This window comes from Myxocyprinus asiaticus, chromosome 49, assembly GCF_019703515.2.
Source record: "Myxocyprinus asiaticus isolate MX2 ecotype Aquarium Trade chromosome 49, UBuf_Myxa_2, whole genome shotgun sequence".
NCBI lineage: Eukaryota > Metazoa > Chordata > Actinopteri > Cypriniformes > Catostomidae > Myxocyprinus > Myxocyprinus asiaticus.
Window position 1 is genome coordinate 4070730 of NC_059392.1, and position 25353 is coordinate 4096082.

General features: G+C 38.1%; 1 protein-coding gene across 4 annotated transcripts; it reads left to right on the plus strand.

The window, feature by feature from the left end:
- Window positions 1-603: 603 nt before the first annotated feature.
- On the plus strand, window positions 604-24663 carry LOC127438323 (helicase ARIP4-like). 4 transcript variants are annotated; one of them, XM_051693835.1, is made up of 22 exons: window positions 5478-5860; window positions 6909-7081; window positions 7187-7436; window positions 7534-7646; window positions 7755-7868; window positions 11062-11294; window positions 11387-11569; window positions 11660-11793; window positions 13808-14004; window positions 15248-15590; window positions 15838-16015; window positions 18169-18393; window positions 18708-18826; window positions 19049-19158; window positions 19240-19339; window positions 19428-19633; window positions 19716-19891; window positions 20976-21172; window positions 21305-21483; window positions 21574-21663; window positions 21782-21871; window positions 21961-24663. In XM_051693835.1, the coding sequence occupies exons 2-22, from the start codon at window positions 6961-6963 to the stop codon at window positions 22893-22895; spliced, it is 4293 nt and encodes a 1430-aa protein (XP_051549795.1). In that variant the 5' UTR covers window positions 5478-5860; window positions 6909-6960; the 3' UTR covers window positions 22896-24663. The 4 variants fall into 4 exon arrangements, with proteins under 4 accessions (XP_051549792.1, XP_051549794.1, XP_051549791.1 ...); XM_051693832.1 differs by lacking the exon at window positions 5478-5860 and adding an exon at window positions 604-740 and having other exon boundaries at window positions 7534-7868; XM_051693834.1 differs by lacking the exon at window positions 5478-5860 and adding an exon at window positions 611-740 and having other exon boundaries at window positions 6913-7081; window positions 7534-7868.
- The last annotated feature ends 690 nt before the right edge of the window (window positions 24664-25353 follow it).

Here is a 25353-nt window from a genome sequence, read left to right on the forward strand (position 1 = left end):
TATATCCATTTTCATCCATCTTCTATAGCCGCTTGTCCTATGTAGGGTCACAGGTAGTGCTGGAGCCTATCCCAGCTGTCTCAGGCCAAAGTCAGGGAAACACCCTGGACATTATGTAATGTCACAAAATTAAATTTATATTATGTAATATTTATATACATTGCATATATATCATAATAAATGTCAAAACATTTTATATAACATAATGCATAATGACCCCCCCCCCCCCCAAATAAAATAATAATAATAAATATATATATATATATATATATATATATATATATATATATATATATATATATATATATAATAAAATGTATAATATGCAAACAATATTTGACAATTTATAAATGTTATAATAATATTTACTATATTTAATAACAACCTAATAACTATATAACCCAGTCTTAAAAAATGGAAGTAAAGGCTTGGAATTTAAAATAATGTACTGTCATTGCGATCTTAAAATACCCTTTTGCAAGTCTGGATTCTTCCGGATTATTCTTGGCATTTATAAAACACCTTTTTGTGTAACAGTGATTATGCAACACTGAATGACAGCGGACCGTTTGACGCGCGGAACCATCAAACTCAGTGTTTGCGCCTCGGGGGGCGTCGGAGGTCGCTGCTCGCGCACAATTGTTAGATTAAAATAAAAGAATCACTGAGTTTAAAGAAATAATTTTAATGGTTTAATGAAGAACAGCACAACCGATCGATCTTAACAGGGGTGAAAAAAGGTAAGACATCGCTATACAGTCCCACACACTCGTTTAATGTGTTGTATTAGTTATATTTGAACACATGCAGCACGTCAACAAAAGAGAGCAGCGCGCTCGTGCTAACGCGCTAACAGCTAGCGGCTCTTTTATGTTGAAAATAATCTAGTTATTGTATTTTTTCATGCATAACACATTTAATGCATTATAAAACACGCCTCTGGTGTTTCAGTGTGATTTCGGTTTCGTATTATGAAAGTAAATAGAGTTTGAAGGCGGGTTATATATATGTGTTAGCGGTGCTGCTGGTCACCCAGTACAGTTATGTAAACGTGCCTCATTCACGTAAGTACAATTTAATCCTGTAAAACACTTTTATATGATATATAACACACATATATGGCCATATCCGCAAGTGTTATGGAATATGACGTGGATCTGGGGTTTAATATTAAAACGAGCAGGTTTGTGGTATGCACAGGTGCAGAGTATCTACCTGTGCAGATTCATTTCATTCATTCGCAACCTTGAAATACGAGTTTTCTGCTCTGTTTAGGATGTATTGGTGAGTTTTTGCATGCGGTTGTTTTCTAAGGAAAGCAAACTCTCATGTTGACCAGGGGTCAGTGGGTTCGGGTCTTGAAGTTGTCAGATGGTTTAAACTTAAATGTAAGGAAACAAAAAAAACCCATTAGGCTGATTCATAAAATCCTGAGTAGATTTTAATAGAAGCGAAATAGTATATAGAAGAATTGCATGCGCTAAAATCTCATTTATACTTATGCGTATTCAAACTTAGCTATCAAACGGCTTCAGAAGACATGGAATATGGCACGCAAGACATATGACACCCCATTTACCATATTTCAACTGTGCTTTGTCGTTTTTGGTCACTTTATGCCTTCTTTATATGGAAAAGAGCAGCTTGACCATTCTGCTAAGCTTATTCTTTTGCGTTCCGCAGGCAAAGAGGTTTGGAACAACACGAGGGTGTGCAAATGATGACAGAATTTTTATTATTGGGTGAATTATTCCTTTAATTTTCCCCAAATACTGATATTTTGTCCATTACACTAGCAGTTTCTGTTAAAACATACAACCAAACGGATATGTTTGTGCGTTAGCAATCCATGTGCATTCTAGGCAGGTGTTGTGTGACGGTGCAGGGCGGAGCAGATGAGTTTGTGACTCAAGGTTCATGTTGTGGAACAGACTGTGCTGTACCGTGTGAATGTGTCAGTGTGTCAGTGGCCTACATTCACTCAAACACTGCCTGCCCTTATATAACTCGCTTATGTAAGTAGGCCTGACTCTCTCGCTCTTTCTTTCTCTTTCTTTCTGCCTGCACAGTGAGTCGCTATCTTACACACTTGAAAATCAAGCCATTTGAAAATAAATCGCTTGATCGTGAATTCAGTAATTTTTATTATAATTATAATATTTGGCATGTTTTATCTCTTTACTATTGGTGTTTGCTAATGCAAATTCGAAGAAACCACTTAACCTAACAATTAAACTTCAGTATGTTTGTGCGACAAATATGAATACAAATTTAAACTTCTTTAAGATAGGTGCGCTATTACTTTTCTAAGCAATCAGGCCTGTTGTTTTTAGGTTTAATCTAGCGATGCACTGATGTATCAGCTCTAGGGCAGTCAGTTGGGCAGAAAAAATAAATTCGAATTTGAGTTAAATATTTTCAATATTCAAATTTTAAAGTCAGATGATTTTTAAATTGATGTGGTTTCCTTAGTCCACGAGGGCGCGTTAAATACATAAACCATACAGCACCATTATACTATTGCAAAGAACATTTCTGTCTGTTAAAAAAGAAGAGCAATCCATTGTCAACTAATGTGCATAAAGTAAATAAATCAAAAGTTTTAGTTGGTCCATATTCTCAAATGTTAAGTCAGAAGAAAAATGAGGGGGAAAATGCTTCAATAGGCAGTTCACATGGTGTTACACTGGCACTGATGCCACAGTATACTACCCCAGACTCAAGCTTCATGATAGCAGTGAAATACCACATTGTTTTTTATTCATTACAGTTGTATGTAGAGTAGCAGCATTCACAGATAGCAGTGGTATTCGGCTGAACTCGGTGGTGAAGCGGCTCAGACTGTGAGCACAGGTCAGGGGCTGTTCAAACGGACTGAAACCGAACGTGAGAATCTCAAGACACATATTGCCAACTTGAAGTCCTTTCCTGACAAAGCGTTTTAAAAAACTCATTGCTTAATCTGAGAAATGCTTATGAGAGAGCAAGACGCAATGGCCAAGTACCTCCACCAATTGTAAGGGGCTGTTCACACCGAACGCTTTTGCAACCATCCATTTGCTTTTCTATGTAAACTGCGTTAGACGAATATCTGAGTTACGCTTTGTGTTTATTCAGCGTCTCGTGCTGGAGTGCTGTTTTTTAGATGCCGTTTCTAATTAAAAAGAACTTTAAAAAGCATCTTGAGACACCTGCTTTCTGTTAAACTGTATTTGTTGCGCTGTGTCTAGCCTTTTTTAGCGTAAGAATGCAATCAATCTGAAGTCATCGTCAGTGCTTGGCACACATTCAAAATTCGAATGCACAGTTTTAGCATTTGAATGTGCATTTTTTTCTTAAATTCTACGAATATTCAAATTTTGAATTTTAATTTGACAGCCTTAATCAGCTGCCGAGATTTATCGGTCAGTTATTGACCAAATTAAAACAATCGGCAAACCGGTTTTAAGCATGAAAGCACAGAGATGAAAAAACGATAGTTTATTCATAATTAATTAGTAACACACTTTGTAAAAACTCTTTGAATTCAAATGCACAATACAGAAATAATAATAGCCACAATATGTAGAAGGGTTGGCACTCTTAAGAACATGTAACGTTTAATTTTTATTCTTTCTCGTTCTCACATTAACGAGAAAAAACCGTTGTTACAGACGTGACAGTTGTGAAAGCAGCACTTACCTATACATGATGAGGTAAAACCATCCAAAATGCTTTGAAACCATCAAACTTTGACTTCTGAGATATTGGTTTGTGATCCATTAAGGCTGCATGATTGATTAAGATTGAAATCGCAATAAGGTCTTGCATGATTATGAACACTTGAAAGGCTGCATTTAAAAATAGACTGCAATCAGGTTTTCAGTCAGCATTGTGTAAGCAGTTGGTGCCCTCTAGCGTTCTGGATGACATTTCCCATTATCCATTACACCATAATAGAACTTAAAAGGGTGTTTTGTTCCTTTAGTAACTTTTTGTTTTTTATCCCCTTTTCTCCCTATTTGGAATGCCCAATTCCCACTACTTAGTAGGTCCTCGTGTTGGCGCAGTTACTCTCCTCAATCCGGGTGGCGGAGGACAAGTTTCAGTTGTCTCCGCTTCTGAGACTGTCAATCCGTGCATCTTATCACATGACTCGTTGTGCATGACAACACGGAGACTCACAGCATGTGGAGGCACATGCTACTCTCCACGATCCACACACAACTTACCACACGCCCCATTGAGAGCGAGAACCACTAATCACAACCACGATGAGGTTACCCCATGTGACTCTACCCTCCTTAGCAACCGGGCCAATTTGGTTGCTTAGGAGACCTGGCTGGAGTCACCTTTAGTAACTTTTTATATTTTCATGATGTGGTCGTCATTTCCGTGGAATTGCACAACATATGCATAATATGAATTTGTGATGTTCTATTATATACAGTAAAAACATGAGTTTTGTTGTATTGAACTGCAAAAACAGAACTGCAAGAATGTTTTAGAAGTACAAAATAACCTTTTTTCACATCACTCATCACGCTATGATATTTAGCTATTTTATTATCTTTTTATCTTCTATTAATCTTTCATTGTAGCTCTCTTTAACATGTTGGCCTGTCATGTGTTCAACAGATTCAATCCATATTCAATGGAAATTATGTATTGTTAGATCAAAAGCTTTTGTACATTTTAAAACATAATTCCCAATCAAAACAGTGATCTGATGACAAAATATTGTTATCAGCCAAACATTTTCATATCATTGCATCCCTAGATTAATCTTCATTCAAAGGAATATTCCGGGTTCAATACAAGTTAATCTCAATTGACAGTATTTGTGGCATAATGTTGATTTCCACAAAAAGGAATTTTGACTCGTTCCTCTTCTTCTTCAAAAAAAAATGTTAAAATCTGTGTTCCAGTGAGACACTTACAATGGAAGTGAATGGGGCCAATTTTTATAGAGATTAAACAGAAATGTGAAGTTTATAATTTTATAAAAGCACTTACATTAATTCTTCTGTTAAAACTTGTGTATTATTTAAGCTGTAAAGTTGTTTAAATCATTTTTACAGTTGTTTTAGGGTTTAAGTGTTTATGGCATTACGTCGTCATGGCAACAAAGTTGTAAAATTGGATGTAACATTACACAGAAAAGGTAAGTGATTTTATCACATTAAGATCAAGTTATTACATACTTTTGAAACAGTATTTTAATGTTTACAGATTGCCCCATTCACTTCCATTGTAAGTGCCTCACTGTAACCCAACATTATACCACAAATGCTGTCGATTGAGCTTAATTTGTATTGAACCTGGAATATTCCTTTTAAACAATCCCGATATCTGTTCTTAAAATCCCAAGATCCATCTATTACTATTTACGTCAGTGTTGGTTGTGTTGATTAATATAAAGTCTACTATCTTATAAATAAATAACAATTGGACTGCATAGTTTGTGGCTTGGGTAAAAAAAATTCTGTACGAATTAAAATGCAGTTCACCAAAACAATTACTTGAATACACCTCTACTATGATGAACACGTTTTCACTTTGAGTTCAAAGTTATTTTGATATTTTTTCTGGGGCTTGTCTAGCCCCCACACAAAATTAGGGGTCTCTAACTGTAACCCTCTAGCGCCACCTACAGTTTAACTTTTCACTTATGTTTTGTCTTATACATTTTTAACCATAAGTATTAGAAACAATATAATTTTTTTCCTCCGATTCCTTGGGTCATTCTGAGTCCCAGTGGGTCGCATCGTTTAAAACTCTTCCCATTAGATTTCAGAAAAACCTAAAAATTTGACGCCAAGCACACCAGAATGGACGGGAGGCTGTATCTTCGCAACGCTTTAGCGTATTGACACCTAAGGTACGTTACATGTCATCACAAGAATGACGTGAAGATACCTGCACAGTTTGACACAGCACCACCTAGTGGTCAAGAAATTTGAAAAATTGCTATCTTTGCTTATAACTTCTCAATAGTTTGGCCTAAAGTCATGAGACTAGTCTCTAAAGAGTCCTTGGGGCATGACGAGTTGAACAATACCTAATTTTCCCACGTCGACCATTTTGAATTTTGTCGGAACATGCTGTATTTTACAAATGCATTGGTGTATGTTTACGAAACATGGTATGCATCATTAGCGCTATGCCCCGAGGGCACCTGTAATGTTTAGGGCCAGCGCCATCTTGTGGTCAAATATTTTGAGACTGGTCACTTTAGATTCCTTGGGGCATACGGAGTGGAATGATACGCAATTTGACATGGTTGGCCATACTTCCTGTCCGCCATTTTTAATTTAATTTAAAACCTACTTTTTTTAAACTCCTCCTTAGGCCGTACTTTCGATTTGCACTAAATTTTCCTTGTATCATCTAGGGACACTCATGACAAAAAGTTGTGAAATGCTTATTGATAGACCAAACCGCGCTCGTGTAATGCATAAACTAATTATGTGGCAAGATGCGAACAGGGATCTGAGGCTGTATCTCTTGAATGCTTTGGCATATTGACATGAAACTTCATATGTGGCATTGTGACCAAGCCCTAACAATACCATATCAATTTAGTGATCGCGACACCTATCAGTCAAAAGTTGTAAGCATTTGTTTTACACTAAGTTATTAAACTAATGTCTTTTTTCACCACTCCGCAGGTGGTGTAACCAACAAGTAGGTTGCCATTTTGTTGTCATACGACAAAAACAAACAAACATTTAAAACAGAGAGGACACTTTAGACATTCAAGACTGTGTGTGGAGTCTAAAAAATGAAAATCAGATATTGTCATTTTTTTATGAAAGGGTAATTTGGTGTAACCCTGATAATACTTGGTAAGAAAATGCTAATTAGCGCTTTAAGGCGATCTGAATGCAGATGTTCAGGTAATATTTTACATGACTTTTTTTTATAAGGTAGTCTGGATGAAGATGTGTGAGTAATGCTCTTGGAGACCCAGGGGACGCCATGTCAGAAGAGGCAATCTCAGGGAGCGACCTGGAGCACAGCCTTAATAGCGAGGAGGAAGAGGAGATGGAGGAGGAAGAGGATGGAGAGAACGATGGGGATGATGAGGAAGATGCAGGCGGTGAGTGCCAAACATCAAGTCCTCTGTCAAATCATGCCCGTGGAACACAAAAGGAACACGCGTAAAGCCTGTAAATAAATTAAATGATTTGTTTTCTCTCCACAGATCATCTTGAGAACATGGATACTGAAGATCAGAGAGATCACAGCAGCCCCCCACCTACCTCACCATCTAGAGACTCCACCCCTGACCCCTCATCCCGACCCCCCTCCCAATCCTCATCAACCTCACGAACGTCATCACGACCCGGCTCTCAACCTCCATCCAGTCCGGACAGCCGCAGCAATGCATCAACCAATGAAAACATACTGAAGATGTCCAAGTCCAAACCTGCTCACTTGAGGAGGAACATCCGGTAATGAGCCTAATTCAGACCTCCGTCTTCATTTACTCACCCTCATGTCATTCTAAATTTGCTAATGCTAATTGCACCGCACTGCTGCGGCCCACAGGAAGCTGCTTACGGAGCACCAGCTGGAGGCGGGAACCAAAGCCGCCCAGCAGGAGGAGCTTGAGAGACTTCGCCGTCTGGAGCAACAGCGGAAGGTCTTCCCCCTTCATCCAGGTGAGTGTCATTCGAGCTGCACCCTTCCTCTCGGCCTAGTGCCAGTTTTTAACATTTATATATTGAATGTTCATTCATTGTATATCCATGTGTGTGTGTGTATGTTAGATCTAGCTTCTGCAGTGCCAGGGCTCAAACAGGAAGTGATCTGTCTGGATAGCAGCGGTGATGAGGGTGAGGCTAAAGAAGCCCCATCCCCTCCATTACCTTCCCTCAGAGATGGTAAATTCAACATAAATCATATACAGAAAAATTCAATAGTAATACAATATGAGTAGTATAGCACTTAAAGGCATAAAAAGGTGTTTCTTAGAATTTGGGCACTTTAAGCACTGTGGACTTTTTTTGAAAAATTCACACTACCAAGAATAAATGATGAAGGTCTGGTAAAAAATTCCCAAGTAATTTATGTGACAAAAAGATCATATAACAAAAAGAAAAAGTTGAAATCTATTAGTTTTGATCAAAATGAATCCCTGGAACATGAAATTACCTGAAGTTAAAGAAACACCCAAAAACGGCATTAGCAACACATTTAACTTTGGTAATGTCGGCGTAAAGTTTCAGAGTGAAGCAGGATATTCAGTGGCAAATGTAGGACGGGACTTGAATTTACCCATCGGGATTTGATTGGATTGTGAAATATATGCTATGATATTATTGGTTAAAATAATTTTCCCCCGCCCACATGGTCTTCATTACATCAGCAGAAAAATAAAAGTGTTTTCAGAGCCGAAGAAAGTAATTATAGTTTGATTTTTCACTGCAAAATATAATTTTCTCAGTCAGTATTTTTGTCTTATTTTCCAGTAAAAATATCTGAATATCCTAAAAGTAAATTTTGTGAAGTAAAATTGAATAAGATAATGACTAGTTTTTAATAAATATATCTTGAATTAAGTTTCTTTTTCCTCCCTTTTTCACCCCAATTTGGAATGCCCAATTCCCAATGCGCTCTAAGTCCTCGTGGTGGCGTAATGATTCGTCTCAATCCGGGTGGCGGAGGACGAATCTCAGTTGCCTCCACGTATGAGACCGTCAATCCGTGCATCTTATCAGGTGGCTTGTTGAGCGCGTTACCGTGGAGACATAGCGCTTGTGGAGGCTTCACGCTATTCTCCGCGGCATCCACACACAACTCGCCAAGCACCCCACCGAGAACGAGAACCACTAATCGCGACCACGAGGAGGTTACCCCATGTGACTCTACCCTCCCTAGCAACCGGGCCAATTTGGTTGCTTAGGAGACCCGGCTGGAGTCACTCAGCACACCCTGGATTCAAACTCATGACTCCAGGGGTGGTAGCCTTTTTCATATTTTAAGCTTAAATCTAACTAAATTTAGTGAAGTTTTTCCTTAAAACATGAGAACTATTTGGCAATGGTAAAAAAAATAAGCATAGCTGTATGTATTACATTTAAAAACGGTATTTTCAACACATTTACAGTGCATTCAGAAAGTATTCAGACCCCTTTGTTTTGTTATGTTGCGGTCTTATGCTAAAATGATTTAAATTATTATGTTTTCGCATCAATCTGCACTCCATACCCCATAATGACGAAGCAAAAACCAGATTTTTGATAACTTTACTAATTTATTAAAAAGACAAAACTGAAATATCACATTGACATAAGTATTCAGACCCTTTGCTATTACACTTGAAATTTATCAGGTGCATCCCATTTCTCTGGATCATCTTTGAGATGTTTCTGCACTTTGATTGGAGTCCACCTGTGGCAAATTCAGCTGATTGGATATGATTTGGAAAGGCACACACCTGTCTATATAAGGTCCAACAGCTGAAAATGCATATCAGAGCAAAAACCAAGCCATGAGGTCAAAGGAACTGCCTGCAGAGCTCAGAGACAGGACTGTGTTGAAGCACAGATCTGGGGAAGGCTACAAACAACAATTCGGCTGCATTGAAGGTTCCCAAGAGCACAGTGACCTCCATAATTCTTAAATGGAAGAAGTTTGGAACAAACAGGACTCTTCCTAGAGCTGGCCGCCCGGCCAAACTGAGCAATCGGGGGAGAAGGGCCTTGGTAAGAGAGGTGACCAAGAACTTGATGGTCACTCTGGTTGAGCTCCAGAGATCATGTGTGGAGATGGGAGAAACTTGAAAAGGACAACCATCACTGCAACACTCCACCAATCTCGGCTTTATGGCAGAGTGGCCAGACGGAAGCCTCTCTTCAGTGCAAGACAAATAAAAAAGCACCTAAAGGACTCTCAGACTGTGAGAAACAAGATTCTCTGGTCTGATGAAATGAAGATTGAACTGTTTGGCCTCAATTCCAAGTGTCATGTCTGGAGGAAACCAGGCACCGCTCGTCACCTGCACAATACCATCCTAATGGTGAAGCATAGTGGTGGTAGCATCATGCTGTGGGGGTGTTTTTCAGCGGCAGGGACTGGGGGACTGGTCAGTGATGAAGGAAAGCTGAACGCAGCAAAATACAGAGATATCCGTAATGAAAACCTAGTCCAGAGCGCTCAGGACCTCAGACTAGGCCAAAGGTTCATCTTCCAACAGGACAATGACCCTAAGCACACAGCCAAGACAACACAAGAGTGGCTTAGAGACAACTCTGTGAATGTGCTTGAGTGGCCCAGCCAGAGCCCGGACTTGAATCCAATCGAACATCTCTGGAGAGACCTGAAAATGGCTGTCCACCAACGGTCCCAATCCAACCTGACAGAGCTTGAGAGGATCTGTAGAGAAGAATGGCAGACAATCCCCAAATCCAGGTGTGCAAAGCTTATCGCATCATACCCAAAAAGACTTGAGGCTGTAATCGCTGCCAAAGGTGCTTCAACGAAGTACTGAGTTAAGGGTCTGAATACTTATGTCAGTGTGATATTTCAGTTTTTTCTTTTTAATACATTTTCAGAGTCTGATCACTTTCTGAATGCACTGTAACTTCTTTAAAATTGTGCAGTTTTTCAGAGTGAAACGGCTTGATTTGATTGGACTGTGAAAAGTAGTCTGTGATGATATTATTGGTTAAAATTATTTTTCCCACCCATGTGGCCTTGATTACATCAGCAGAAAATAAAAGTTTCAGAAGCAGAGAAAGTTATTACAGTTTGATTTTTCACTGCAAAATATCAATTTCCTGATCAGTATTTTTGTCTTGTTTTCCAGTTAAAAATATCTAAACATCCTAAAAACACGATAAATTTACTTCTGTTTTTAATGAAAATATCTTGAATTAAGTTTATATAACGGAGTAAGAAAAATAAACTTAATTCAAGATATATGTAAATTCATTTTCACTTTTGCTTCACAAGTAGCAAAAATTTAGATATTTTTACTGGAAAACAAGACAAAAAATACAGATTCAGAAAATGATGTTCTCAAAACTCTAGATGTGTGTATAGTGTTGATTAAATGTTTCGGTTTCCCTTCAGATGTGATTGAGTTGAGTTCGGGTGATGAAGATGCCCTGCGAATCAGCAGTGAGGAAGACAATGAAGATCGCTCGGTCACACCCGGCACAGATGAGAGTAGCGGCTCTCATGTGAATGACATACTCAATCAGCCAGACGCCCAGGGAAGGGTGCTGGTCAATATCAACCACCCTGGAGACGAGGAGGACCTGTACCTCACCCCACAACTCGGCCGTGCAGTCAAACCACACCAGGTACACACACACCTGTCTTGTCCAGATTGTTCCATATGAAACTAGTCTTGCATGGCCAGATTTATCTCAATATCGCTTTCTTTCTCTCTCAGATTGGTGGTATCCGTTTTCTGTATGATAACCTGGTGGAGTCTCTTGAGCGGTATAAGAGCAGCAGTGGTTTTGGCTGTATTCTGGCTCACAGCATGGGCCTGGGAAAAACCCTGCAGGTCATCTCCTTTATCGACATCCTGCTGCGGCACACTGGAGCCAAAACTGTCCTCGCCATTGTACCTGTGAGTGTCTAAGAGCATTTTGAGCGATGGTTTAAATCGGTCCTTGTTTCGCAGAGGTTTGTGTCTCACTTGGTCTCTTCTCTTCTCCAGGTGAATACACTACAGAACTGGTTAGCTGAGTTTAATCTCTGGCTGCCTGCTGCTGAGTCCCTTCCCCCCGACACAGATCCATCCCAGGTTTTACCTCGCACCTTCAAGGTTCACATCCTCAATGATGAGCACAAGTACGAACACTGCACCTGCTTTAATTTTCAGTCAAACCAAATGTTATCATGAAGTTTGTCCGGATATATAAGGTTTAATTTCACGAAACCCGTCACCTCAAAACCAAAAGAAAATTATATTTTGCATAAAGAAAATTAAGCCTAGTTTTAGGACTCATTCTCGTTATTGTAATGTGAATAAAATAATCAAGTGTTATTGGAATTGGAAAGTATTTATACATGTTAGTTTTAGTTGTACTGCCTTCAATTTATGCCGATTTAAATAGAAAGTCATTGTTTTACGGTATTACAATAATGGGAATCACCATTGAAAATAATGGCAATTAAAAAAAATCAAACTAAAGAGTCCAGACACATTGAGAATTACATAATGGTAGTATTTTTTGTAATGCCTTACATTTGTGCTGATTTACGGTATTTTCTGGAATATAAGTCGCTTTTTATTTTCATCATTTGAAAAGTCCTTATATACATAATTTATACGTAATTAATGTCTGCCATTGAAATTCACGCACACTAAAACACACATGCTTACAAACAAATGCAAGCATCACAGAGACGGTAGTAGTGATTTAAAGTGGCCAATTCAGAGTATTTTGGCATTAAAAAGTATTTTATGCAACCAGCTTAAATATTTAGTCCCATATATTTATTGTTCTGACAAAACTCTAGACCATGTCAAGCGCAACTCCTCACATGCCCACGTAATGACGTTTCATCACAAGGTAAAAACATTCAGTTTAGCGAACCGGATAGTTAGTGCAAAGTTTGCTAATATCAGAAATATCCACGGATTGACAGTCTCTAAAGTTAATGAATGAATTGAACACAATAGGGATACTGTTTTACTCTCAAAACATAAGCTGTTTATTTGTTTACAGCATAGAGTTACAATGCATAGAAAGGTGTATTTGCTGAGGTAATCTTCATAACGGGCACGTCGGATGTTGAGAAGCTAAAGGGAAGTCGGGACTCGGGCGGCTGATCCCGGGTCATTAGTACCTACCGAATTTAACCTCTGTCAGTGCAACTTATACAAAGATGCGACTTATCTGTGTTTTTTTTCTCTGAACAACATCATTTTGACCAGGGGCGACTTATATTCATGTGTGACTTTATTTCCGGAAAATACGGTAACTTTTTCAATTGTGGTGCATTTTTGAGATGCCGCCTGTAATTTTTCACACTCAAATTTAAAAGCTCACCATTCACATATACTGTGGACTAATTGGCAAAAAGTAGTCTAATTTTTTTGACCCCCCCCCCCAAATAAAATAAAGACTCCAATTATAATTAATATTGTGTATGTTTATAATCTTATGATGAATGGAATTTAAAAAAAATAATAATTTATTGTCCTAAATTTACAAGCAGGTATTTCAGGTTCTGTTCACTCCACCTCCCTCCAAATAGTCTTATTTTATTCCACTAGATGGCAGGAAGTACTAGGAAAAAAAGAGTTTTTCCTCTTATCACCGTCCGTCACAAAATGCTGATCTGGAATGTAGGTGGCACAGATCTGCTCGTACATAGACATTCAGTCTAATTTTCAGTTCATGCACCACCCCCATTGTTTCATCGAATATCTCGGCCTCTGAGTGGACTATAAGCTTAATTGAGGTGTCATTATAAAGCTGAGATCTGAGATCCTCCCCTTTGTGATGATATATAACATTATATTATATTTCTGATGATTTGTTTTGCATGCTTTTCCTGCGGCAATGCATATTTGTTCTGGTCATCTAAGATATAACATTGCATTACTCAGCCAAGCGAGCTCACAGACAAGTAAAAAATGACTCATGTTATTAAAGGTTAAGTAAAAATAAAAATTTTTATATTAGTTATTTTTTACTGTAATACAGTAATTTTGCTGGAAAATTTGCTTGCTTTGAAAAATGTCTTCCTTTTTTTGATTTTGGGGTGAAATGTGATCTTAACATATTTTCATTTGTTTGGGATGTTTTGATCTATAGTGCTTCTTCATTTAGTTAATGCTTTCTTTCTGGATCAGAACCACAGTGGCCCGGGCCAAGGTGGTGGAGGACTGGACTCGTGGTGGTGGCGTGCTGCTAATGGGTTACGAGATGTACCGCCTGCTGTCTCTCAAAAAGAGCTTTGTGACTGGCCGCAAGAGGAAGTCCAAGAAACCCGCTGGACCTGTTATTATTGACCTGGACGAAGAGGACCGACAGCAAGAGCTCATGAAAGGTCTGTTGGGTTTTTGCAGGCAATAATGTGAGAATCTGCAGTTTAATATGAGGAAATAGTAGTATAGTAGGTCAATGTCCTTCACCTTTAGGTAATGGCTAAGGGGCTGCTCACACAAACATGTTTTTGCATTTGTTTGTGCTGTTTTTCCATTGTTTTTCTATGTAAACATACTAGACAGGGGTCTTAGACTGTTGCACCGCGTCTTGCTGTTTTTCCAGCATTTCACGCAGTAGCGCCAAATTTTTTGACAGCATGTCAAGTTAGCAAGAACTTCCACCTTTTAAAAATGTGTCTCGAGACACATGCATTCTGTTCCATATGTTTCGCTTTTTTAATGCAAGAACGTGTTCCGTCTGAACAGCCTCTAAATCTTAAAAATTAAGAAGGCATCTTTTTCATTTTCTCAGCAGTGTAATTAGCTGTAATTGAGGATCTAAAGTATCACTACAATATTGTGAGAAATATATATATTGATATTTGGTGGTATTTGCACAGCCATTATGTCAAAAGTACAATCACTTTGGTACCAAATCAAAATAAAGAAATATGGAAGTAATTTATGCTACTTGCCATTGTTTTGTTTTTATATTATTGTTGTGTTTGTTTTGTTTTTTACTTTAAATATTTATTTTATTTACAATATTTGATCTTTTTTTCTTTTTAATATTTTGTCTTTACAAAATGTTTTATTTCCTATTTAATTTATTTTTATTTTTTATATTTCTTTATTTTTATATTTTATTTTATTAAAAATATTATGTGTATTTTATTCATATTTATTTTCTTTATTTTTTAATATTTAATGTTTTTATTTTTTATTTAAAACCATTTTATTTCCTATTTTATTCATTTTTATTTTTTTTATTAAAAATGTGTATTTTATATTTTTTATTTTTAACATTTAATGTTTTTTTTTATTTATTTAAAACATTTCCTATTTTATTCATTTTTATTTTATTAAAAAATATTATTATTGATTTTATAATATTGATTTTATCTTTGATATTTATTTTTAAATTAACATTTATTCAAACTTGTAATTAAAAGAGAATGCTATAACAGTTTTCCTTTAGTATGACATTTTTTTACTTTAATGTGCCGACTACTGAATTTTTTTGTAGCGACAACCTTAGTGAATAGTGCCCTCAATTTGCTTATAAAAACATTCACCAAACTTACATGGTGTTACATGTTCATTTAAATTGTATATTAAATTATGATGCACGTCTTTTATCTTTAGGGATTGAGAGAGCGCTGTCTCGGCCCGGTCCGGATGTCGTTATATGTGATGAGGGTCACCGTATTAAGAACTGCCACGCCAGCACCTCCCAGGCCCTGAAGAACATCAGGTCACGCCGACGTGTGGTTTTGACCGGATACCCGCTGCAAAACAACCTGATCGAGTATTGGTGCATGGTGGATTTTGTTCGACCCGATTTCCTCGGTACGCGGCAGGAGTTTAGCAACATGTTCGAGAGGCCCATTCTGAATGGACAGTGTATAGACAGCACACCACAAGACGTTCGGCTCATGAGATACAGGAGTCACGTATTGCACAGTCTGCTGGAGGGCTTTGTGCAGAGGTGAGTTAAAGAGCGCCGCCCTGATGGACTGAACAAAAATGCCACTCTTGTGCATTTTTGGGTGAAATTGGTTTGGGCAATCTTTATATTGCATGGCTAACTACTTTCTAATTACAGTCTATACTGCCTACTGTAATGCCTTAGTTGTATCTTAATTTTTATTTTAAGATTGCCAAAATAATAAAATGTATCCGCATCAAACAGACAAAAAGTTCACAATAAGCTAAACTGCTGTCTGCATTCCCAGACGAGGTCATGATGTCCTACAAACGCAGCTGCCTGAGAAAGAGGAGCATGTGATCCTGGTACGACTGTCTCGCCTGCAAAGAGCGCTCTACACTGAGTTTATGAACCGGTTTAGAGAAGCGGGAAACAGCGGGTGGCTCGGACTCAACCCACTCAAAGCTTTCTGTGTCTGCTGCAAGGTATGAACACTCAGTGGGTGTTAATGGTAGATCTTAATGGTTATTGATCTGGGTGAGTAAAACAAAGGTTCAAACCCAGAAAGGGGTGAACAGTCCTTGAACTGTCGTCCTTGTGTCCTTGAAATTGAGTCGAACCGTCTAAATGGTTTGGTAGCGAATCTGTCTGAATCAAAATGAATTTCTAAAACTTTTGTCCAGTAATTGCAAATGACTGGAGGGGTCAAGTTAAAAGTCAATCTTGTTTTAACCGTTCGATATGTAAATGACCTCTGTTATGATTGGCTAAACTCATTTTATCAGTGTAGTTCATCCTGACATTCACCAGGGCAGGCAAAGTGTCTGAATACTGATTAATATTACTAAAACTATTATAATTAATCATATTAATATTATTCTTATAATATTAATTCGTTTTTAGTACATTATAAATTAGTATTAAATATATATTATATATAAATATTATACATGTATTGTTAATATTACTTAACATTAATTTATAAATAATAATAATTAATATTTATATATGACCACATTTATGTGTCAATGCATATTCAGTTCATCTAAATGTGGTCAGTTGTTAATATATTAACAAATTGCGTATTAATTATTAATATTATATTTTAAATACAAATATACTATAATAATTATATATAGATATATACTGTTATTAATATTAATTCAGTTAATTAATAATTCGTATTTATATACGTATGACCATTTTTATGTATCAGTGCATATTCAGTGAATATAAATGTTGTCAATATTTAATATAATATTTTAAATCAATATTGACTATAGTAATTATTATATTTAAATTATATATTTTTATTAATATTCACATTAATGTTCATTAATAATTCCATATGATCACATTTATGTATCAATGCACATTTAGTGAACATTATTGTGGTCATTTATTAATATATTAAAATATTATGGATGAATTATTAATATTATAATATTTTATTATATACAGTAGTAAATATATATTTTTATTAATAGTAATTTATATTAATTCATTCATTAATTTATATAATATTTACATATGACCAAATAGATGTGCAGTGCAAATTCTGTGATTTAGAAATGATGTCAAAAGTTAATATATTAAAATATTACGTATTGTTATTATTATAATATTTGTTATAAAAATATACTGTGGTAATTATATATAAATATATATTGTTATATTAATTCAATTACTAATTCATATTTATATATGCATGACCACATTTATGTATCAGTGCATATTTTGTGAATATTATTGTGGTCCTTTACTAATATATTAAAATATTAGATATTCGTTATTAATATTATAATATTGTATTATATAAAAATATTCAATAGTAAATATTTATAAATATATATTGTTATTAATAGTAATTCACATAATTAATATTTACATATGACCATATAGATGTGTCAATGCATATTCAGTGATTTAGAAATTGTCAGAAGTTAATATATTAAATTACATATTAATATAAAAAATATACTATAGTAATTCTATATAAATATATTGATATTAATATAAATTCTCATTTATTAATCATTTATATTAATATTTACATATGACCACATTGATGTATCAGTGCATATTCAGTGATTATAAATGTGGTCGTATGTTAAAGTGCTCATAATTGTAAGCGATTTCTGGACGAGCTGAAGCATGTTTAGTTTAGTTTCAATAAATGTTCTATGTGAACTTTAGAGTATATCTACATTGCACAAAACACTGTAGCAATGGGGGCGTGGCCGAGCGACATCTGTGGACGTCGTTCAGTCATGTAAAGAGGAAATGGGAGCCGAGTGAACACTCCAACAGCAAACTTTTATTTACAGAACGGATCGCTTTTCAGCTATAAGCACCAGCTCAAATATTTGCTATTCAACACACACGCACAGCTTCAAGCTCGGCGCTCTCTCTCTCCGGCAGTCTGGATTGCCTTTTAAATCCCTCTCCGCTCTCTCTGCAAACACAAAACAGCTGTTAGAGGTGATTTCCCACAGGTGTCAGTCCTCACCACACTCACTCTTTCAGCCTCGCTCTCCACAGATGTCTCTCGGCCACGCCCCCATCACCAAAAACACTTTTCTTTCAAAAGAGCAATAAAACTCCTGTTTTAACTTGTATTACTCTGTGTGTTATGTAGATCTGGAATCATCCCGATGTTTTGTACGAGGCTCTTCAGAAGGAGAATCTGGCCAATGAGCAGGATCTGGATCTGGATGACCTCAACTCCACCAGCGGGACCCGCTGCTCTGCCCCGGGACTGAAGGGCAAAGCATCTGACCCCGCCAACAGCAAGATGGCCGTGGCTCCAATGGGCCTGAATCCCTTACAGGAGAGAGCCAACCAAGTCATCACTTATGAATGGGTACGACCAAACTTAGCAACTTTTATGTTGTGTGTGTGTGTGTGTGTGTGTGTGTTAAGGAAATTTCCGGGTTTAAAACAAGTTAAGCTCAATCGACAACATCTGTGTCAATGTTGATAACTACAGAGAATAAATTCAGAGAAAAAGCTAAATTACATTTTCAGTAACACGCTGACAATTGAATTCTGCGGTTTAAAAGCAGAAATGTTGAGCTGTACAGTTTTCTAAATTGTGGTGCTGTCAACAGAGCTTAACTTATATTGAACATGGAAACGTATTTAACATATTTGATTAATTTAATTAACTTCTTTAAGGCAAAAGACATCATGACCAACTACCAGACGGGTGTTTTGGAGAACTCTGCAAAGATGGTTCTGTTATTCCACCTTATTGATGAGAGTGTCAGCCGAGGAGATAAAATACTGGTTTTCAGGTAGGAGTCTAAATTTAAAATTTCCAATTGGTAAATCCCAGACATAAAACCATAAGAAAGCTCTATTTAAGACGAAGAAATGTTCACTGTGTTTGCAATCTCCATGTTTGACAATTCACAGATGTTTACTTTCGTTATCTCTTCTGTCAGTCATGCTGTTATTTTATTTTAGATAAACCAGTTGCGTTAGCTTATTAACTTACCTGTGTGTGATTGTTGCAGTCAGAGTTTATCCACACTTACTGTTATCGAAGATTTCCTATGTCGGAGGCCCATGCCAATCCAAACAGAAACTGGGACACGCAACTGGGTCCGCAACATCAATTACTACAGTGAGTTTCAGTTACTGGTCTATGTGCTCAGTCCCAGTGTCTGTGTGTGTTTATTGTACTTCATTTATGTTTCATTTTCAGGGTTGGATGGGAGCACATCAGCTTCAGAGAGAGAAAGACTCATTAACCAGTTTAACGACCCAGCAAACGACCAAACCTGGGTCTTTCTGCTGTCCACCAGGTGATACACTTCAAAAAGTATCCTAATAAGAACAGACAGCAATGGGTAAATAAATGAGGTCTGGACTAACAGATGGTTTTGTCCATAGGGCTGGCTGTTTGGGGGTGAATCTGATTGGGGCGAATCGCGTCGTGGTTTTCGACGCCTCGTGGAACCCGTGTCACGACGCGCAGGCTGTTTGTCGCGTGTATCGCTACGGGCAGCGCAAACCTTGTCACATCTACAGGCTGGTGTGTGACTTCACACTGGAGAAGAAAATCTATGATCGACAGGTGTCCAAGCAGGGCATGTCCGGTAAGAGAGTGAGTGTGTTTGTGTGTTTCCCTGCGTAACGTGACTAGTGGTTCTGACATTATTTCTGATTTTTGTGTACCAGATCGGGTTGTAGACGATTTGAACCCTGTTCTTAGCTTCACAAGGAAGGAGGTGGAGTCTCTGCTGCACTTTGTAGAGGAGGAGCCTGATCCTAACCAGTCAGAGCTGGTCCCTAGTATTGAAATGGAAATTGTCATAAAACAAGCCTGTCTGCTTTTCCCACATCTCTTAACCAAGGTACGCATACATGCACACCTGTAGCTCTCAAACAAGGTACATATGAGGGATGGGAAAAGTTACTAGTGACTGTTTACCAAGTTGATACCAAAATTATAAAATGTAATGATACCAGTTTTACTTCAGTATCGGTGGTACTGACTCAGGCCATATCTACAGTAATCCGTTTTCGTTTGAAATCGCTGTTTTCAGTTTCCTAGTGTCACCGTTTATATGCGGTTATGATGAGCATTTTGGTTGAGGGAAAACAACATTATAGTGTAAATGAGGGGCATAAATGTAAACAAAAACGTATTAGTGTGGACGTTCTGTGGAAGCGATATTTTACTGTATTCCACGCCGTTTTCCAATTTTTACAAGGCCATTCTGGCAAAATTCCAAACCCTACTATGGTATGATTTTAATTCATGAATATTAATTAGGTTGTGCTTGCTTTGCTTCGTAACCTTTTAGTAACCTCCTGTCACATAGCTTAATTACTGTCTGTATTCCATACCAACAGTTGTCTTTTCTAATTTAAAAATTCTACTATTCCAGCAAAATTCTGAATCTTATTATGGTGTGGGCTTAGCTCATGAATATTAATTAGGTTGTGCTTATGTTGCTCACTTGGAGCATCTGGGTCACGTAAGCGAATTTCACACCAGCAACTATTTTCTGAATACTAAAAATCTATTTCTGCAATTTCCAAATTCTACTTTGGGGAAGGTGTGGCTCATGAATATTAATTAGGTTGTGCTTGCATTGCTTCGTAACCTTCTAGTAACCTCCTGTCACAATCTATTTGCTGTCTGTATTCCACACCAAGACCGTTTTCTAAAGTTATGCAAAAAAGTCTTACTTTGGTTTGTGCTTAGCTCATGAATATTAATTAGGTTGTTCCTATGTTGCTTTGTTTCCTCCTGAGCATCTGGTCATGTATGCTAATTTCATGCCAGCAACTTTTTTCTGAATTTCTGCAAATTTCCAAATCGTACTTTGGTGAAGGTGTGGCTCGTGAATATTAGGTTATGCTGACATGGCTTTATAACCTTCCTGGAGTGTCCCGTCACATAACATAATTTTTCTCTGTATTTCAAACCAGCAACCGTTCCATCATGAGTCTCTTCTGATGGACCGCAAGGATTTGAAACTAACCAAAGCAGAAAAGCGAGCAGCCAAGAAAAGTTATGAAGATGAGAAGCGGGCATCCGTGCCCTATCAGCGGCCCTCTTATGCACATTATTACCCAGCCAGTGACCAGAGTCTCACCAATATCCCTGCCTTCAGCCAGAGAAACTGGTGGGTCCATGCAAAAAAACTAAATATATACCACCTCTCTTTTTCCGAGTGTTGATGTTCTTGGTGTTTTGGTAGTCACATCTGTTTCCCATTTTATTGATTATTTTTAATTCATTCAAACCTTTTTTTCAGGCGCCCCAGCCCTCATTTAGAAGAGAAGCCAGTTGCAAGTGTCAGGCCGGTCCAGTCCACACCCATTCCCATGATGCCACGGCAGATACCCATGGGCATTCCCAGTTCAAGTGCCGGATTCCCAGTCAACTACCTGCAAAAGGCTGGTGTCTATGTACAACGAGTTGTCACCACCACAGGTAAAAACCCTTCACTTGTAATGCATGTCTGTTTGAGGTCTGTAGTTAGTTTCTTCATGGTTTCTTGTTGTTTTTTTGGTTTTTTTGCAGATATTGTGATCCCAGGGTCCAACAGCAGCACAGATGTCCAGGCTCGTATCGGTGCAGGAGAGAGTATTCATGTTATCAGAGGATCCAAAGGTACCCCAGATTCTGATGTTTGGGAATGTTTCAACCATTGGCCGTGATTCCTTACTAGCACAATGCTGTTCCGTGGGTCATTGGTAAGATTTATTTGCTGCTTGCTTCTTTTCTGCAGGCACGTACATAAGGACCAATGATGGAAGGATATTTGCCATCCGCTCTGGAAAGCCAAGACCACCCGATGGTGGTACCACAGCTTTAAGAGGTTCACTTAGTGCTAATTTGTCCTGTAGCAGTTATTATAAGCCCCCTGGTGTAAAATGTTACTAAAAAAATGTTTCCTCTTTCTCACAGAGGACTCGGGTCCTGCCTTGCACTCTGTCAGTAATGGTCGAGCATCACCTCAGGAGCAAAAACGGTTAACCCCCGAAGCTCCGCCTCGCTCTTTGCCCCCAGACAGTCCCGAGCTGCTCCGACAGTTTCACACCAACAGGGACACCGTTCCTGCGGAAGACGACTTGATTTCCTCTGGAGCATCTGAACCCTCGGGAATGGACAGACCTGCCCAGCACAATCGCGTTTCCGAGCAGCACAGGCAGCTTGGCAATGATGGCATCACATCCCTGGACGTCCAAAGTTTGAAGCGGAAGCTTGCAGAAAGTCGGACATCCAAACAATCTAGCAGTAAACGGACCTCGACTTCTACCGGTGCTGCCGGGAGTTACCCAGGGTTTCCTTTAAGCAGCGGATATGGGTTTTCGCCCATGGGGCTGAACCCCGCCCTTTTGGGTGCGCTTGGTCACTTGACTCCACCCACACTTGGAAGTAGGTCACATCTCCTGCAGCAAGCCGGGCAGACACTAAGCGACTTAAACGCAGTGTTCCCCTCTGAGACTCTTGGATTGAGAGCGTCCAACAGCTCTTTCGCCTCAGCTTGCTCCACCAACACCACCTCGACAACTCACGGCAGTATGCTGGCATCTTCATCCTCCGTACCCTCTTCATCATCATCTTCCTCTTCCTCAACTCTTCCACCCTTCATGATGAGCCCCGGAATGGCGAGCATGCTATCCAGCTTCCCTGTACCGTTTTCCCAGCCTTTGTTCCCAAGTTCCTTTCACCCTAGAGGCCTGTCATCAACGCCTACCCCTGCCTCAACTGCCTCCAATTTTCTCTCGACCTCCGGCCTGTTAGGGGCATCGTTCAGCCACTCTGAAATGCACCCATCCGCCGCTGAAAATGGCGGGAGCAGCTCGGATGATGACGTCATTGAGGTTATGGGCCAGTGAGGGACTGTAATTGGCTGCCTCTTCGATTCCATTGTTGCGAAAGGAAGAAACCTAGTGGATGAAGCGGAAATTATTTAAATCCAAATGCTGAATATGCATGGAAAGGGGATATATTTTTTTCCTCTTAGTAAGGGACCAGAGGGCTAATGTGAAGAGCCCTAGTTGTATCTCTTTCGTGGGCCTGGAAATGGACCTTATGAACTTATTCTGGAGAGAATACTGAACAGAACTTAATGTGATTGTCTTTACGAACTGTTTGCATTCGTAAGAGATGACTTTAGAGATACTTAGCTGTTTGCTAGACCTTGTAGCATCACCTGGAATGATAAAAAAAAAAAAGAAACGTTTTTTATTATAATTGTAATTACTACTATTACTTTCTGTAAATGGTGGTTCTACATGAATATTCTTAAGGCCAAAGTATACTTCGGTTGTCCGTGTGCCGCTACATCTTGCGCACAGTGTGCATAAACTAAATTTCGTTATGCACAATGTCCACGTGCAGCCCAATATTTATAGGAGAGCAGACAGTCCACTTCAATGCGTGTTGTCTGCACATGCGCCAGAAGAGTATCAAAAAGCAGTCGTAGTGCTCTTGCGTCTGTACAAAGTCACAGTCAAAAAAGTGTGCTTTGAAAGGCTAAGCGCCAGCCTGTGCGCGAGACGGAACGGTACACGGAAAAACTCAGTATACCCTAGCCTTTAGTTGTGTTGATCATTGAAATTGCAGACTGGGCAAACAAGGAGTTCGTAAAAATCGAATCGTAGAACAACATAAGCCATGCCTAGCGTTCAGCACCACCAAGACCTTTTTCTTTCCTTTAAAAACAAACAAACAAACAAACAAACAAGGAAAACCTTAAAAACTCGAATGTATTTTCATATTAGCCTTTAAAATCGGGTGGAGGGACGTAAGTTTAGTACGTTTAGTTCAATATTAGCCTTAAAGCAGACACATAGATCTGTGTTTTCATTCAATTGTGTAGCAACAAAATCATCTGTCGTACGCCATGGGGATCATCTTACGAATGTGTAGACTGTTATGCGACGCTACTAGCTGTTGTTTTTCAAATTTGCGCTTTGGATAATTTAGCGCGGTCATGATGTTAGCGGGCAATTTCATCTATGTTGGGGCCACAATCATGACCAAAGTGTTCGTTCGGCCGTTTCGAAGAATCTCGGTGTTAAACATTTGTGTTAATGTTGAATCGTATATACATGTGCGCTGGTTGACCTGTGACTGACAAATCCCTCAGCCAATAACACTGTTCATTCTCTGTGCCTATTAGAGCTCTTTATTTTGACTCCTCCCACAATCTGCGCTCTCATTGGCAGATACCCATGTTATGATTTGAGTCTGCAGACGCTGTTATATAAATACTCTGGTGTGCATTTGATATGTGATTATTATATCGTTTTATTAGTGTATTTACATGTATTAGTTTTTCTTTTTTGACTATGTACAAATTTACCAGACATATTTATTTATAATGCTGAAGAGTAATTCATTTTCATTCTTTTTTTTATTTTTTTATACATTTTCGACATTTTTTTAAGAAAAAAAAAAGATCCCTTCATCAGAGAGATGAGGGGGTTTTCCCGCCACTATCTGTGAAAGATTCAGCAGTCGGGACCCACGAACATGTGATCGCATAAAATCCCAGGAGGTGTACACCTGTCATCTTATGTTCCCAGCATAGGGAGTACATTCAAATTACATTGTATTTATTAAATATTGTTTTAACAAATAAACTTGACTCCTCCTGTATTCAGAATCTGGTTCTTCCTCTCAGTCTTGTGCGATTTCAGCTTTACTTATGAAAAGAACAGTAATAGTGTATAAATATGAGTAAATATTTGCGTTTACATGCACAATCTTACACCATTTATGCTTAATAATCCGATAATGCTTAAGGTCAAGTAAACGGCTTAAACGAATTTACTTCATCAAGGTACGGTCATAAACGGCAATGAGAATAAACAGCCAATTTATAGAATTTTGCCAAATGACGACCGGTATAAATTAGCTCATGTAAATGCATTTTTCTTGCATTGTGGGATATTTTTGAATAATCTAGTTTTTGGTGGTTATCAGTGTACTTGTGTGCATGTAAACGTGTTCTTGAGGCCGATATTAATATATAGTATTATATAACGGTATGCTAGTAATTACATAAAAGTTACAAATTAACAATATTAATATTTTTTCATTTATAAAAAAAAAAAAAAAAGGCATTACAAACTATTTTATTCATCGGGCTGCAGCTGTACGTATTAAACTTCTTGTATTTCTACTTGGTTCCTCTCAGATGAATATAATACAGGTAAATTTCCGCACATGTACATTAAAATCCCCTTTAAAAATGACTCTTTCAAAATAAAAGTCCCGTCATAGGATTACCGGTAAACACATCCATGCGCAATCATATTTGATTGTATGGCACAGATACAAATAAAT

What these genes read in the sequence shown, in the direction of transcription:
- LOC127438323 (XM_051693832.1), top strand. Translation starts at nt 6,961, where the DNA reads ATGTCAGAAGAGGCAATCTCAGGGAGCGACCTGGAGCACAGCCTTAAT. An exon ending in TGTTATCAGAGGATCCAAAG is followed by an intron (nt 21,664 to 21,781) that starts GTACCCCAGATT and finishes TCTTTTCTGCAG; the next exon opens with GCACGTACATAAGGACCAAT. An exon ending in TGGTACCACAGCTTTAAGAG is followed by an intron (nt 21,872 to 21,960) that starts GTTCACTTAGTG and finishes TCTTTCTCACAG; the next exon opens with AGGACTCGGGTCCTGCCTTG.